The following is a 15,141-nucleotide window of genomic DNA, read 5'->3' as shown; positions in this document are numbered from 1 at the left end:
CTCAAGTAAGTAGGATGCGGGTAGACAGAGAGTACAATGCAGGTGAAGGCAGCATCCTAAGCTATGACAATTTGGCTCTTTGGAGAAATTGCCAGATGTTATCTCTGGGGCAAAAAAAGGCACAAAAACCTAGGATCTATCCTAGAATACAGACTCAGAAAGATACCTCAGGGAAGCCCAGAGAAGATCCAATTTATTTCTTGCTTTCTTTGTATAATGGATTTGGAGAAATCTTGGCACTTTGGATCCCTGAGGCCTTTGGGCTGACTCCATGAGTGTGGAAAGCAGAATCAGTATACTTACGAGATCGGTCAGTCTTGAAGGGGCAGTTTCAGAGGAAGTAAGAAAGGAATCTAGGCTCTTTGCTTTCTCTCGAACAGTTGTAAATCTATCAGATGAAGTTTGAATGGATTCCTGACTGTTCCAGCATGAGGTAGAACCTGTTTTAATCTGAAATGTGATACTTTCAAGGCAGTCTTTATACCGACTGGCAGCTGAAGAACTTGACCCTGTTGTAGAAAAGAGGGCAATTAGTTTCTGAATCCTCTACATTATTTAAAAACAAAACCACAAAACTATGTATCTATACCAGGGATTCTCCAAGTTGTTAATAACTAAAATAATCACAGATATGAGATATAGCTTCTCAAAGTATAAAAACAGTGACAGTCTTGGGGCGCCTGGGTGGCGCAGTCGGTTAAGCGTCCGACTTCAGCCAGGTCACGATCTCGCGGTCCGTGAGTTCGAGCCCTGCGTCAGGCTCTGGGCTGATGGCTCAGAGCCTGGAGCCTGTTTCTGATTCTGTGTCTCCCTCTCTCTCTGCCCCTCCCCCGTTCATGCTCTGTCTCTCTCTGTCCCAAAAATAAATAAACGTTGAAAAAAAAAATTTTTTTTTTTTAAATAAAAAAAATAAAAACAATGACAGTCTCTAAATTTGGCCATCCAAAGAAAGGGAGATTATTTGAACCACAAATATACTGGAACTAAGGACACCAGAGAGAGGCTATGTGATGCTGGCCATTGAGGTTGCAAGACTCAAAACTATGTGTGTTTACTCATATGTGGAACTTGAGAAACACAGCAGAAGACCATGAGGGAAGGGAAGGAGAAAAACTAGTTTCAAACAGAGAGGGAGGCAAACCATAAGAGACTCTTAAATACAACAAACTGAGGGTTGATGGGGGGTGGGGAAGGGGGGAAATGGGTGATGAGCATTTAGGAGGACACTTGTGGGATGAGCACTGGGTGTTGTATGTAAGTGATGAATCATAGGAATCTACCTGAAAAACCAAGAGCACACTGTATATACACTGTATGTTAGCTAACTTGACAGTAAATTATATATTTAAAAAATTTAAAAATAAGAAGTGTTTCATAAAAAAAAAAAACTGTGTTTAAGCACAAGATAGGTTTTAAGTAGTGCTAGAGTACAAAGTACAGTTTGCATTTGCCTGTCTCTACCACTAAAGTAAAAAAACTCCTTAGAGCTGCTTATAACCAGTACCACCAACCCCTACCTGGCCCCCCATGGGATTATCCCCTTCAACTCTGGTGCTAAGGAGACACCTCTACACTGAGGAAACACCTGGCAGTCTTTTCTCACAGCCTGGCTTCCCAAAGCCAATGGGGCAGGGGCTGTTAGTTCTTCTCCCAAACACTTCTCCCGCAGTGATTACCTGGGCTGAGTGGAGTGCTGACACTTGTAGGTGCATGGTTTATTTTGGGTGTTTTGCATGAGACTTCCTTAAAGGAACCATCTTGTTCATAGGAAATACTAGACAGGTCTTGAATGTCTGTCAGTGATCTAAGAAATTTAAAGTACAAAGTAATTAGGAGAAGATGTTTAGAAAAATCAAACAATATTTTCCTGAGGGGTGCTTTTTAAGGATGCTCTTGACAACAATCTTTACTTGGCAGCAGACCAGAATTAGAGACTATCTTAGAATATCTTATGTATCTTAAAGAGAATCTCAGAGAATATCCTAAAAAGAGTACTAACTTTAAACATATCTCAGCAGCTAAAAATAAAACTATTTCCATAGATGAAGGTATATTTACATGGAAAACAGATTTCATTTACCTCCAGTATAAACTTATTAATATCATCATCATCATCATCATTATATTTCCTTGATTGTAAGATGCTATTAATTTAGATCATATCGTTAACAGCTTTTTGGTGAAAGAAGAAACACGCTCACATTAAATGTATGAATAAAAACGGGAGGAATATATTTTCCCACAAATAAGGAAATTCCTCATTTTTCCCTAAAACCAAGACTTTACACAGCATCCTTAGGCAACCCTTTGGTGGCCCTACATGTCTTTCTCTTTCAGCTCCTTTGGTGATTCCTTTAATGTCTCCTCTTGTTCACCTTCAGTACTGTAGGAGAGAAAATGAGAAAATCATATGAATCCCCAGTCAGCAGAGTGCACTAACCTGGTACAATGGACCAGTTTGTCAGCCCAGTGTAAGAAGCAGCAGAAAGGGCGCTAAATCAAAAATAGAAAGTTGGTGGGAATGCAAGCTGGTACAGCCACTCTGGAAAACAGTATGGAGGTTCCTCAAAAAACTAAAAACAACTACCCTACGACCCAGCAATTGCACTACTATGTATTTATCCTAGTAGTAAATACTAGGGGGATACAGGTGTGCTGTTTCGAAGGGACATATGCACCCCCATGTTTATAGCAGCACTATCAACAATAGCCAAAGTATGGAAAGAGGCCAAATGTCCATTGATGGATGAATGGATAAAGAAGGTGTGGTATATATACACAATGAAGTATTACTCGACAATCAAAAAGAATGAAATCTTGCCATTTGCAGCTACGTGGATAGAACTGGAGGGTATTATGCTAAGTGAAATTAGTCAGAAAAAGACAAAAATCATATGATTTCACTTGTATGAGGACTTTAAGAGACAAAACAGATAAACATAAGGGAAGGGAAACAAAAATAATATAAAAACAGGGAGGGGGACAAAACAGAAGAGACTCATAAATATGGAGAACAAACAGGGTTACTGGAGGGGTTGTGGGAGGGCAGATGGGCTAAATGGGTAAGAGGCACTAAGGAATCTACTCCTGAAATCATTGTTGCACTATATGCTAACTAATTTGGATGTAAATTTTAAAAAATAAAAAATAAAATTAAAAAAAAAAAGTAGGAAGTTGGTTCTGGTCCTGGCTCTGTTACTGATTAGCCATATGTTTTCAGGCATGTCTGAGCCTTACTCTGGGCCTCAGTCTCCTTTCAGCCCATCTGAAATCAGCTGATGATACTACAGGACAGTGAGCAAGTTCCTGAGGAAATCAATGGATCACAGGAAATTTGCTGGGGATGGAGGCTGGAGCAAAGGGCACAGTGGTGGGGCCTTACCAGCTGTGAGACATCGTCCTACATGGAACATCAGGTGGGGCCAAGAAAGACTTATGCCAAAAAACGGCCAGAAAAGAATACTGAAGACAAACTTGACCTTTTTCTACTTTAACTAATAGGTAGGATTCAATTTCAATATCCACTAAATATAAACTATAAGTCAGCTCCCATGCGAAATCCTTCCATATGTTTTCATATTTTTAATCTTTGCAACAATCCTGAGACCAAAGGTACAAAGGAAAGAACATGGGTTCAATCCGGAGACCAAAGGTACAAAGGAAAGAACATGGGTTTTGGATTGAGTTATGACTTTATTAATTCTGTTCACTAGAGTATTTGTTTCTCCTTTCAAGTATACAAGTACAACAGCACTTTTTGGCCCTCCTAATTTATATAAATGGCTACCTCACTTGTTTTAACCAGTGAAGTATAAGCAAAAGTGATGTGAGTCACTTTGGGCAGAAACCTTAAGGATAGTGCACAACTCATGTTCCCTTTCCTGCCTCAGCAATCAAGGAAGCACAAGGATGGAGTCTCCCTAAGCCTGGATCTTGGATAGAAGGTAATAGAGCACTGCACACTCCTGGCCAACCCATGGTGGACTTGGAGCATGAGCAAAAAATAAATGTTTGCTGTTTTAAGCCATGAAAATCTGGAGGTTGTTTGTTATATAGCATAATCTAGCCTATCCTGACCACTTACTAACCATTTGCTAACTTACAGTTAGCCACTTACTAACTGCGACCTTAGAAAAAATACTTAAAACTCTCAGAACTTTGCTTTCCTTATTTGCAAAATGGAGATGCCAGTATGTGCCTCACAGGACTGAATATGGTAGTTACTTAGGAAACACCAGCTGTAATTATTATAGGTAAGGAAATTGAGACCTAGAGAGAGGGAAAGTAAAATGAATGTTGTTGTGTCAGGTACTTTACCTCTATTATTAGTGTTTTTAATTAAACTTTTAATTTTGAGGTAACTGAATATTCACATGACGTTTAAAGAAACACACTTGACCCAAGTGTCCCTGAATGGTAGTATCTTGCAAATCTACAGAACAACCAAGATATCAACACTGATACAGTCAAGATACAGAACATTTCTATCACCGCAGGGATCCCCTTAGGCTGCCCCTTTTATAGGCATGTCTACTTCCCTCCTACTCCTTACCTCTTCCCTATCCCCTGGAAACCACTCATTTGTTCTTTATTTCTATAATCTTATCATTTCAAGAATGCCATATAAGTGGAATCATATAGTAAATAACTTTGAGGGATTGTGCTTTCCATCCAGCACAATTCTCTGGAGATTTATCCAGGTTGTTGAAGGTATCAATAGTTCATTCTTTTTTACTGCTGAGAAGTATTCCATAGTATGGATGTACCAGTCTGTTAAATCATTCACTTGTTAGGCAATGTTTGGGTTTCCAGTTTTTGGCTATTACAAATAAAGTTGCTATAAACATTCATGTATGTGTTTTTTTTTTTTCAAATGTTTATTTATTTTTGAGGGACCAAGACAGAGCTCAAGTCGGAAAGGGGCAGAGAGAGAGAGGGAGACACAGTATTTGAAACAGGCTCCAGGCTCTGAGCTGTCAGCACAGAGCCCCACGTGGGGCTCGAATTCTGGAATGGTGAGATCATGACCTAGGCTGAAGTCGGAAGCTCAACGGACTAAACCACCCAGGCGCCCCTCATGTATATGTTTTTATGTGAACATAAGTCTTCATTCCTCTGTAAAGAATGCCAGGAGTTATAAGGATTCTTATTCCTAATTTTATAAATGGGGAAATAGAAGAGAGGAGTTGAGAAACTTAACCAAGGTCATAGGGATAGGAAAGGCAGAGTCAGGATCTGAATACAGATAATGACTCCTTTTCACGATCCCTCACAATCCTGCTGAAAAAGTCCTAAGAAAGTTAAATTCCCCAAAGCAAATTTTTATAATGTGGTGACAAATACATTTGAAGACAAGCAATATATAAATATGGGACATTATCAACATTTAACGTTACTTCTGTGAGTCTGAAACTGTGACTAAAATACTAGCACATACGTTCGTATAGGTTGGAATTGAGACCTGGTCAAAATCTCAGCATTCCTTCCAAGGCTTTTTCTCATTTGGAACTTTTCTTCGCCTGAAAGAATAAAATAAATGCATCTTTTTTACTGAATTTTTACCAACTCAAATTATTGTTTTCATTCTCTAGAATTTCCCTTGGTCTGGTTCAGAATGAGAAATAATCTGGATAAACAAAGTACTTCCTAATTGGGTTTGGATTGAGTGCTATAGGAGAGGTTTTTGCTCTGAAAGTTTATTTTCCTTGCTCAGAGGGAGTAACTATATTCTGACACTCAAAATACAATCAAGCCATTTACTGGCCTTTCAGTTATAACAGCACAGTTATTTCTGGAGACAAATGTTGTTTTGTCTTTTCAGGAAGGCAAACTGACCTGGTTCCTGTCAACAGACACCAGGGGGCGTTGAAACCAAGAACTGTTTGTTCACTAAAGATTCCAAATAGAAAAGACCATTAGCTGGGCATTCCCAGAGTGCTGAGCCTCTTGGCCATCATACTCCACTTAAAGAATGGGGGTGGGGGGCTTGAGTACTAAGGAGCTAATTCAACTATCTTCCGTTCTTTTTTTAAGTTTATTTATTTTGAGAGAGAGAGAGACAGAGAGACAGTGTGAGTGAGGGAGGGGCAGAGAGAGAGACAGACAGAAAATCCCAAGCAGGCACGGCACTGACAGCACGGAGCAGCCCAACATGGGGCTTGAACTCATGAAACTGTGAGATCATGCCCTGAGCCGAAACCAAGAGTCAGATGCCTAACTGGCTGAGCCACCCAGGTGCACCTCTTCTGTTCTTCTTGATATCAAGTATCCAAGGTTACTCCCCACCAGTTCTCAGGTTAGATACTATGCAGACCTCTGGGCAGACAGGGCCACCATTCATTATTCTTCCCACCAGTGTACTGCTTTGTTTATAGAGAAGGGGACAGGCAGAGCAGCCTGCCCTCTCGGCAAATGCTCATGATCCCAAGGCCATTTCTTAAAGCAAGTAGTATGGTGGACGATGGGGAGGCTCACCAAAACAGTGTCACCTTTAGCAGGTACCAAGGAGGTCTGAAACGTCAGTAGAGAAGCATGAGGGCTCTTCTTCCTGTGACCCTCTTTCAAATACCTAGGAGGCATAAAGCCCTAGAAAGCATTAAGGAATTCCTAATAAGCACCATTACAGCTGGAAAAAAACTTAAGAGATTTTGCAGTCTGACCCTCTCCTTTACTTTATACAAAGAGAGAATGGAGCCCTGGGGTGAAATGATCATGCATGAAAAAAAAAATCAGTGGCAAAACTGGGCTTGGAACCTGGCATGTGTCCGATTTTTACCTGTGGCATCGCCTGGTGTGGACGGGGTATATGTCAGAGCCCTAGTGGAAAAGGAGGAAGAGAAGGGTGAAAGCGGGACATGAGTGGAAATCAGAGGTTTCTTCGTGTACTTCAGATGACTGTATCAAAGTAGCCCTGGATTTCTGACCTACCTGCCCCACAACTTCTCTATCCCACTCAACCTTCTTCTAAACAGAAGTGAAATGGCTTTGTGCAGGTCAGGCTCACACAGAAAGTAACTGCAGGCAGAGGCCACATGAAAGAAGTGGGTGACCCAAGATCCAGGTCTGCAGACTTTTAATACACGTTGTCCTGAGAATTTAACTTTTCATCTAAAAGCCTACTGCTTAAGATGATGTCAACTGTGACAGGGGCATGAATCAGGTTAGAGATAGAAACCAGAGTATATAGCAGGAGGAAGGCAGTAAGTTCAGAATCCAAGCCCACGTTGTCTGGGTTCAGAATGTTGAGACATGACTGAAAATAGCTACCTGGCTCAGTAGATAGGTAACTCTGACTTTAAAATAGACAGTTGTAGGGATGTCTGGGTGGCTCAGTCGGTTGAATGACCGACTTCGGCTCAGGTCATGATATCACGGCTTGTGAGTTCAAGCCCCACGTCAGGCTCTGTGTTAACAGCCCAGAGCCTGGAGCCTGCTTCTGATTCTGTGTCTCCCTCTCTCTCCGCCCCTCCCCCACTCATGCTCTGTCTCTCTCTGTCTCAGGAATAAATAAACATTAGAAACAATTTTTTTTAAATAGACAGTTGTAGGAGCACCTGGGTGGCTCAGTGGGTTAAGCATCTGACTCTTCATTTCGACTCAGGTCATGATCTCACAGTTCATGGGTTCAGGCCCCACGCTGGGCTCTGTGCTGACAGTATGGAGCCTGCTTGGAATTCTCTCTCTCTCCCTTGTTCTCTGCCCCCCCCCCACTTGTGCTCTCTCTCTCCCTCTCTCCAAATAAATAAACTTTAAAATAGACAGTTGTATACCTTAAAAGAGTAAAAGTACACAATTTTTTAAATGTCTGTATCAGAATCAGTGGTTGACTTCTATCTTATCTTGTGCCACACCCGGGTTGCTGATTCAAGGTTAACTTCCCATGTAATGGAAAGCAGTTGCTGAGTTATACAGAACCCAAGGCCTCCCGAGGGAAGGATGTTATGTTGACTATGCACTATTGGCTGTTATTAACTCTTTGCCAAGATTCTAAGCAAGCAAAGGAAAATGACAAACTCTGCCTCTTAGGGTGAAGGACATGAAAAACTAGTTCTAGTTTTTGTTACATCAATAACCAGTTGTACAGCCTGGGTCAATCCCTCAGGTCAGCTCAGTGAATATAACCAAGCACCTGCTATGTGCCACAAAGGGGCCAGAAATCTAATGAAAGGCTGGGAAGGCGGGGGAAGCAGCAGCAACCACTAAACATATGCTATAAGGATGCAAGGGGACGTACAGAAAACATGATATGCGGATGTTATGAGGCTGGTGAGGAGCAGGAGATTCATTCTAATGAGGAGAAATCACAAAGCCTAGGTTTCCTCATCTGTAAAATCAAAGGCCTGGAGGAGGTTATCTCTAAGGACTGTTCCAGCTTTAAAGATCTGTCATCCAACAGAAAGTAAAGGCAAGTGAAAAGGAATCTGCCTTAAGAGCTTATTACCAGAACCTCGAGGTTGGGCAAATGCATCTCGTATTCCTTCAAAGTCTTCTTCTATAGGACTTGAAGTCTACAAAAGAATAAAAGAGCAAAGAAAGAAGGGTCACTGGAGGCCGTCATATCATCAAAAGTAGAGGGAGAACTTCTTGATGTTCTTAAACCTTGAAAATCTTCCTAAGGTTCCTGCATCTTTTATAGAAAAAGAATAAACCTGCTTCGAAGACATTAAGTGCTCATTTGTACTTTATGTTCCTCCTCAACAAGCCCTCCCCAGCCCCCACTGTGAGGAAGAACTGTGTGACTTTTCCCTTCTTTATATTATCCCCTCCACTCCCCCAACCTTCCCACAAAGATGTTTTGATTCCTAGGACTTTTATCAGAAAAGCTAGAAAGTTGGAAAAATGGCCCAGCCTGCAAAGCCACTTTCTGGGGGGTGAGAAGTCAGAACACTGGTTCCTTTGAGAGGTGACAGTGACTGGGAAGAAGCCCACAGCGGTCTTCTGGAGGACCCATAATGTTCTGCTTCTTGATCTTGTTGGTTACATGAATGTGTTCAAGTCTGGGAAAGTCAATAGGCTGTACACTTAAGAGCTGTGTACTCTCCTCTATGTTACACTTTATATGTATATGTATACATAATATGTGTATATGTACTGTATATCTTTTTATTAAAGATTTTCTTAACATGCCAGTCTGCTCACATTAAAAGCCAGAATAGCTGAAGGATTAACAATAGAAAACTGTTATCAGAAGTGCAGAAGAGTGGAAGTGATGCTTTTGTTGCATCACTGAATTCCTGCCAGTCAAATATTGTGTTTGAGATCTACAATCCTCCCTTTCCTCTACCCCACCTTCCATAGTGGTAAAAGGTCCAAAAAATGGTAGGTCAGTAGAAGGTGAGGTAGAAATTATATAAATAAATAAATAAACAAACAAACAAATACGTAATAAAATGTAAGGAGCTTCATTTTATAAATGAAAATACTCTGTACAAATAGATGTTTGCAAAAGTTGGGCAGGTTCCCAAGAAAGCCCCATGCACTGCACAGCCCCACATTCATGCTGAGCCCTGGCCTCTAATCCTGGCTCTCTTGCCACTAAAGCTTGGCAGGCCAGGGCTAATTCCCTACATCTGTGGATCACCACTTCTTCACACAGAGGAATAACAGCAGGCCTTCTTCTCTTCCCCACAGGAAGGATATGTGAATTAGGTGACATGAAGAAAAGTGTTTTTAAAATAAGTACAAAGTGCTGTACAAATACAGGAACCACAGTTTTGGGAGAAACTGCATATGACTTTCCATTCTCACAAATCTTATTTTTCAGATGTCTTTTCAAAACACATGAAAACACTAAGTCGAAATTAGACGCTTTTATGTGTAAGCTATTTTTCTCAATAAAAATAATTTAAAAGAAATAAGGCAATAGAGAAAGCTGAAAAGTACTTTACCCTAAACTGTGGTTTTTACCTCTAGAGCTAAGTTTTCTTGAGCAGTTGAAGAATGAAAATATTCATAGTCTGGAGTTAAAAATTCATCTGTTACATCCTCAGAAGACTCTGGTGAACAAGTTGATTGCATGGACTGATCCTATTAATAATGTAGGAAATCACTTTTAGGTCCGTGTTCATTGTAAACAAATCCCTTTATAGTTGGATACAGTGTTAATAACGGGGTTATCTAAAATCGCTTGGGCCGCCCCCCCCCACCTGCTTGCACCACCTGCCTCTGCCTTCCTTCCCCACAGCAAGCTGTGAACCCTTGCAGCAAGTGAGGCAAATGAAAATCCTGGGGCTCATCATCCTCATCTGTACAATGGAGGGGGAGGGAGTTAGGTGACCTTTCTGCTCTGAAATTCTAAGAAGAAAGGCCCTAGACAACTCAAGCTGGCACTGAGTTTGAACACCCACAGACGCAGTCCGTGTGTTGGCATCGTCTTCCAGATGAGGAAGCTGAGGCCGCTCAAAAATAAGGAGTCCCGTGGGCACTACAGTTTAAAAGTGAAGGAGTATAATGTTAAAAATAGCAATGCAATCTCAATAATAAAAATAAAACTTGAAGATTCAAAAGTAACAGCTATTTCTTCACCATCTCCATTCCACCCCTTCCTTTTCTGCTTATTTCTCCATGTTCAGGCCCTGATCACCACATGCACAGGCAACTAACTAGCTTCTTTCCACACCTTCAATGATCCCTTTGCAGAGGTTTTATGATTTATTTCCTTGGATGCTGCTTTTGCCACATGCTTCCTCTTCCTGCACACTTGGCAGCTGCTCCCCTTCACCTCTTGTATCAAATTGAAACTTCTCAGACAAGCCTGGCCTCACATACCTTCCCCACTTCCCTGACAGACCTGCTTCTCCAGCCAAGCCAGTATGCTTAACATGGCCTATCCTTCCAGCCCCCATGTGAGAAAAAGAATAAATTGTCCTAAATTGTCCTGTGGGTGGTTTGTGTGCCGTGATTAAATATAATAGTATGTTCTTTGAAAGATCTCAAATGTTACCACAATTGTATTTTTATATTATTTCATTTTCAGTTGCTGTTTATATTCTTTAAGTGACTGTGTCCTCCTATCACAATGATAACACGCTCTGGTTCCTTAGCCTGGCTGGACTGTGGCCCAATTACATACCTCAAGGATGTGTTAAACCCCTGACACAGGGCTGCAGCCTCAATGCACAGATCCTGCTGAGGTGCAGTTGCCAGGCAGAAACACATTCCTTCTACTGAGAGCTGAATTTGGGTCTCAGAGGACACTCTAGGTGAAGAAGGCCCTCTCATCACAACCCTGGCCTTGCTCTTCCTACTCCAATTGGACCTCAGTCACCTGCTGGGCCATGAGCTTTGATACCTGACCTCACACTGTGATTCCAGTTGGTCTCATCATCTACGCAGCTAGAAAGAAAGCTCAAGAGTTTCCAGAATCTGACACTTGTCTGTGTTCCACCCAAGCCCCAAGATACACAATGCTTTGAGTTGAACTGACTCAAACAGTATTTAGGCAGGGAGAAAATACTTTTCCATTCATGCGAAGCACATACTCCAACAAAAAAGAACTACTATAGATATTATTTCAATGTCATAATATATAACAACAACTCAGTTCTACTTTATTAGGTCCTTGGGTTCAACCTGGTTCTGCAGGCCATATTACTTACACTGTAAGATTTCTCAATGACCACAGATGCGTCAGAACTTGCTTGAAAGACTTCACTATGCTCTGGATACACATTTTTGCTGGAAGGCAGGTGCCTGATACCTAATGATTATAACACAACCAGGGCCATAGTCATTCCATGATATTCAGATGGCATGGAAGGGAAGAGGAGTGGCAGGAGAGAAGAGATCTGTGAATATTCTGCCAAGGATGGCCATGTCCCATATGTCAGGTTCAGTCCAGAAAGTGGAGACTGTAAGTTTGGCCTGGCCCCAACACGTGGTCCTGTATCATCAATCCTTTGGCCCACCCATTCAAGGGGGATGCTTGATAAGGAACAGATTCTAAATACCAAAAGACCTCAAGCCAGTAGGTTTTCTACCTAACATAAATGAAAATTTTAGATGTACCTTTCTTTGATTTGTAAACAACTGTGAAATAATATTCCATGCCCTGATTGCATGCAAATTACCAGGTAGAAATGCATAGCCTTCAGTTTTAACCTGCAAATCTACAAAGTGATGACAGTCAATGCCATTTGTCTCTAGATTCCTCTAGCACAGAATCTCTAGGAGCCAGTGAAGTTTTTCTGGCTGAAAATGCAAAGAAATGGGCAGTAGGGAATGGCCATCTACTACTGTACTCAGGTAAAAAAAAAAAAAAAGGTTCAATTCCTTGCCAGGTTAGAGCCAACAACAGGGTCATGGTATACAGATTATTTTTCTCCCTTTGAGCAAATGGTCTGCTCCAGTAACAGAAAAACTCACGAATTTCTGGATTTTCTTTACCTACAGGAAGGACAATGGAATCAAAAGGGTATGCTGTTTTCCCCTGGAATTCAGGGATCCCAGATATATGGGAAAGGGGAGAAGACCAAGCAAAGGAAATATTCCAGGATGCTTACTTATATTTGAGAGCTAATAACTTGATAGAGCTCAACCATCCCAATTCCTCCAACTGCACTTACTGTTGAAGCTTTGAGGTCCAGGCTGTTTGCCATACTGGTCACTGTCACAGTCACTGTTACCCATTTTGTTACATTTTCCATTTTCTCTTGACTCATCATTTTCCCTGGGATACTCTACAGTGCACTGCCAACCCACTTTCTCAGGGTCCCCAAGCGGGGGCTGCAGCAGGGAATCAGGCTCATCTTTAGCTTCATCCTCTAAAGTCGCACTACTCTGAGGATGCCATGGTGGTACTGCCAGCTGCCCGGTGGCTGCTCTCTCTGCCATTTCTTTCACCTCCACTGGACAGAGAGAAAGTAGCATTTAAAACATAACTGTGAACATTGAAGACAAAAGCTTTTGCTTCTTGAAGAGCTACAAAATACTTTTAAAGTTCATATTATCACAGTAATTGCCTTTTTAGAACTGCATCATCCTTAGCTTGTGCTTTTTGGTTCGAAGGGGAGGAGAGAAAAGAAGTGATAACAGGGAAGGACAGAATCTTCAGTTAATTTCTGAATTCTGGAGTAGAAGGTAGCAGAAAACTTGTAGACAGACCTTCCTGCTATGAAGATTTTACAAGAAAATAACATCTGCAGCCTGTAGAAACTAGTGGAAAGGATTCTATTTGAGTTTGTCTAGCCTCTCTGGACTATGCTGAGTTCATATTTTGGGAGTGTGTATATATGTGTGTGCTTATGTGCATGTGTCTTCATTCCAAATGTTCTATACTTTTGCTAATGTCATTTAACATTAGGATTAAAATACATAGACATCGTACCCTTTTAAAGATAAAACTGATACGAAAGGAAAATGCCCACAAGGTATATCCAAGTGACACTGAATGTTGTTTAATAATGAATGTTATATATTAAATTTCTATATCGTGTACTGTTTTTGCTATAGTTGTTATGTAATATGCATCAGTATATATACATATGTATATATATATTAGTATTATAATCATCAGTATTATATACTGATATATATAGTATATACTATATATATATAGTGATATATATAGTATATATATATATAATGGAAATATTCCTATAAAGTCTAGAAATGAAAAAAGTTTTTTCCAGAAAAAAAAATCACTGAACAAAACAGTATACACAGTGGTGGACTTGATAATCTCTTTTCTTTGGACTAATAACACAAAATATGTTCATTTAAACAATGTTAAAAGACATAGGTTATCTTTCCTGACTAGATGGTAAAAAAAGAAAGAAGAAAGAAAAAAGCATTTCCCTTCTGTAATTTGTAGTCAGAAAGGCCTTGCTTTTATTTTTTTAATGTATTTTTTTAAGTTTATTTATTTTGAGAGAGAGAGAAAGAGAGAGAGAGGGAGAGAAGCAGAGAGAAAGGGAAAGAGAGAGTCCTAAGAAGTCAGCATGGAGCCTGACAGGGCTTGAACTCACAAGCTGTGAGATCATGACCTGAGCCCAAATCAAGAGTCAGACACTTAACCAACAGAGCCACCCAGGCACCCCAGAAAGCCTTGCTTTTAAACTGGAACGATCCAACAGTAGAAAAGAATGTGGGAGGCTGGTGCAATACAGGCTGTGTACTTAGAGATAACAAGCAGGTTAGAAATATACTTTAAATTTCATTTTGCCCAACAGAACTTAGGATGTTTTACTCACATTTCCATTTTAAGTGTACCTCTCCATCATCTTCGTTATTTCTTAACTTTGTATGACAGATTTCAGAAGACACAGATTCCACACTGATCCTAAATTATATAAAGGGGTGGGGGGGGGGGGAAAGGGTAGACACAAATATAGTAGTTTGCTCAAGTTCCTGACACAACCCTGAGCCCTGCAGCTCCAGCCCACCCGGACCATCCTCTCCTCTCAGAGCCATTCCTGGGGTTGCACTGACTCCTGCCTGCCACCAGAGAGTGTCAGGCTCCCCAGCGTTCTGACAGCAAGACTCCTTACCTAGCAGAGGCCCGGCCAGGGCTGGATGACACCAGAGGTCCCCTCAGGTGGCTTGGCACAGGGAAAAGTACACTATTAAGCTGAGTCAACTTGGTTCGGGCACTAGACTCTTTAGACCTTCCCTGGCTAGGAAATGAAAGGACTGGGCTAGAAGACCTCTGAGGTTTTTTTCAGTTTCCAAATTCAGATTACATGATTCTAAAAGTACTCTTGAAAATTTTTCAGAGGTAGAAGAAACCCCACAATTGAAACACAGTTTCAGTAGACAGACTTCTAGTCCCTGAGCTATTGCAGAGCCCCCGACCCCAACAATGCCACAGAACACAGGTGATGGTTCAGTAACTGTTCCTACCCTTTGTTCAGAATTCTTTTATAACAGGCCCACCTGCATATCAGTGATAGCACAATAACTAACATTTGTAAGCATGGTCTTAAGGCACCAGGGAACCTGAAGAACATTCAGAGATCTTCAGCTTAGTTTCACTGAGTTCCAGACCCTACCCACCATTAATTAGCTGCCTGCCTTTGGCACACTTTAATCTCTCTGTACAAAGGTTTCCTCATCTGAAAAACAAAGGAATCTCTTTTCCTCTACACATCCATGATTATATATGTATCTTATCATCTATTAAACTAACCCTTTGAAAATGTGTGA

The 15,141-nt window shown here is 41.0% G+C and overlaps 1 protein-coding gene across 6 annotated transcripts in view; it reads right to left on the bottom strand.

The window, feature by feature from the left end:
• TEX14 (testis expressed 14, intercellular bridge forming factor) overlaps window positions 1-15,141 on the bottom strand; it is a 115,092-nt gene that overhangs the window by 16,145 nt on the left and 83,806 nt on the right. For 5 of the 6 annotated variants that reach the window (XR_015244042.1, XM_086686848.1, XM_086686849.1 and 2 more), the window contains 9 exons: window positions 14,190-14,278; window positions 12,564-12,845; window positions 11,598-11,698; window positions 9,907-10,026; window positions 8,441-8,507; window positions 5,438-5,519; window positions 2,321-2,383; window positions 1,677-1,804; window positions 304-509 (listed from right to left, as the gene is read on the bottom strand). Coding sequence is in view for 5 of the 6 variants with exons in the window: in XM_086686848.1 (XP_086542974.1) it covers window positions 304-509; window positions 1,677-1,804; window positions 2,321-2,383; window positions 5,438-5,519; window positions 8,441-8,507; window positions 9,907-10,026; window positions 11,598-11,698; window positions 12,564-12,845; window positions 14,190-14,278 (1,138 nt within the window). In the remaining variant the exon portion in view is untranslated. The remainder of the gene's footprint in view (window positions 1-303; window positions 510-1,676; window positions 1,805-2,320; window positions 2,384-5,437; window positions 5,520-8,440; window positions 8,508-9,906; window positions 10,027-11,597; window positions 11,699-12,563; window positions 12,846-14,189; window positions 14,279-15,141) is intronic. The other variant, XM_086686847.1, reaches the window with a different exon arrangement.

Source organism: Puma concolor, chromosome E1 (genome assembly GCF_028749965.1).
Source record: "Puma concolor isolate L17-30 chromosome E1, mPumCon1.1.hap2, whole genome shotgun sequence".
Classification (NCBI taxonomy): Eukaryota; Metazoa; Chordata; class Mammalia; order Carnivora; family Felidae; genus Puma; species Puma concolor.
This window is presented reverse-complemented; position numbering and strand designations above follow the sequence as displayed.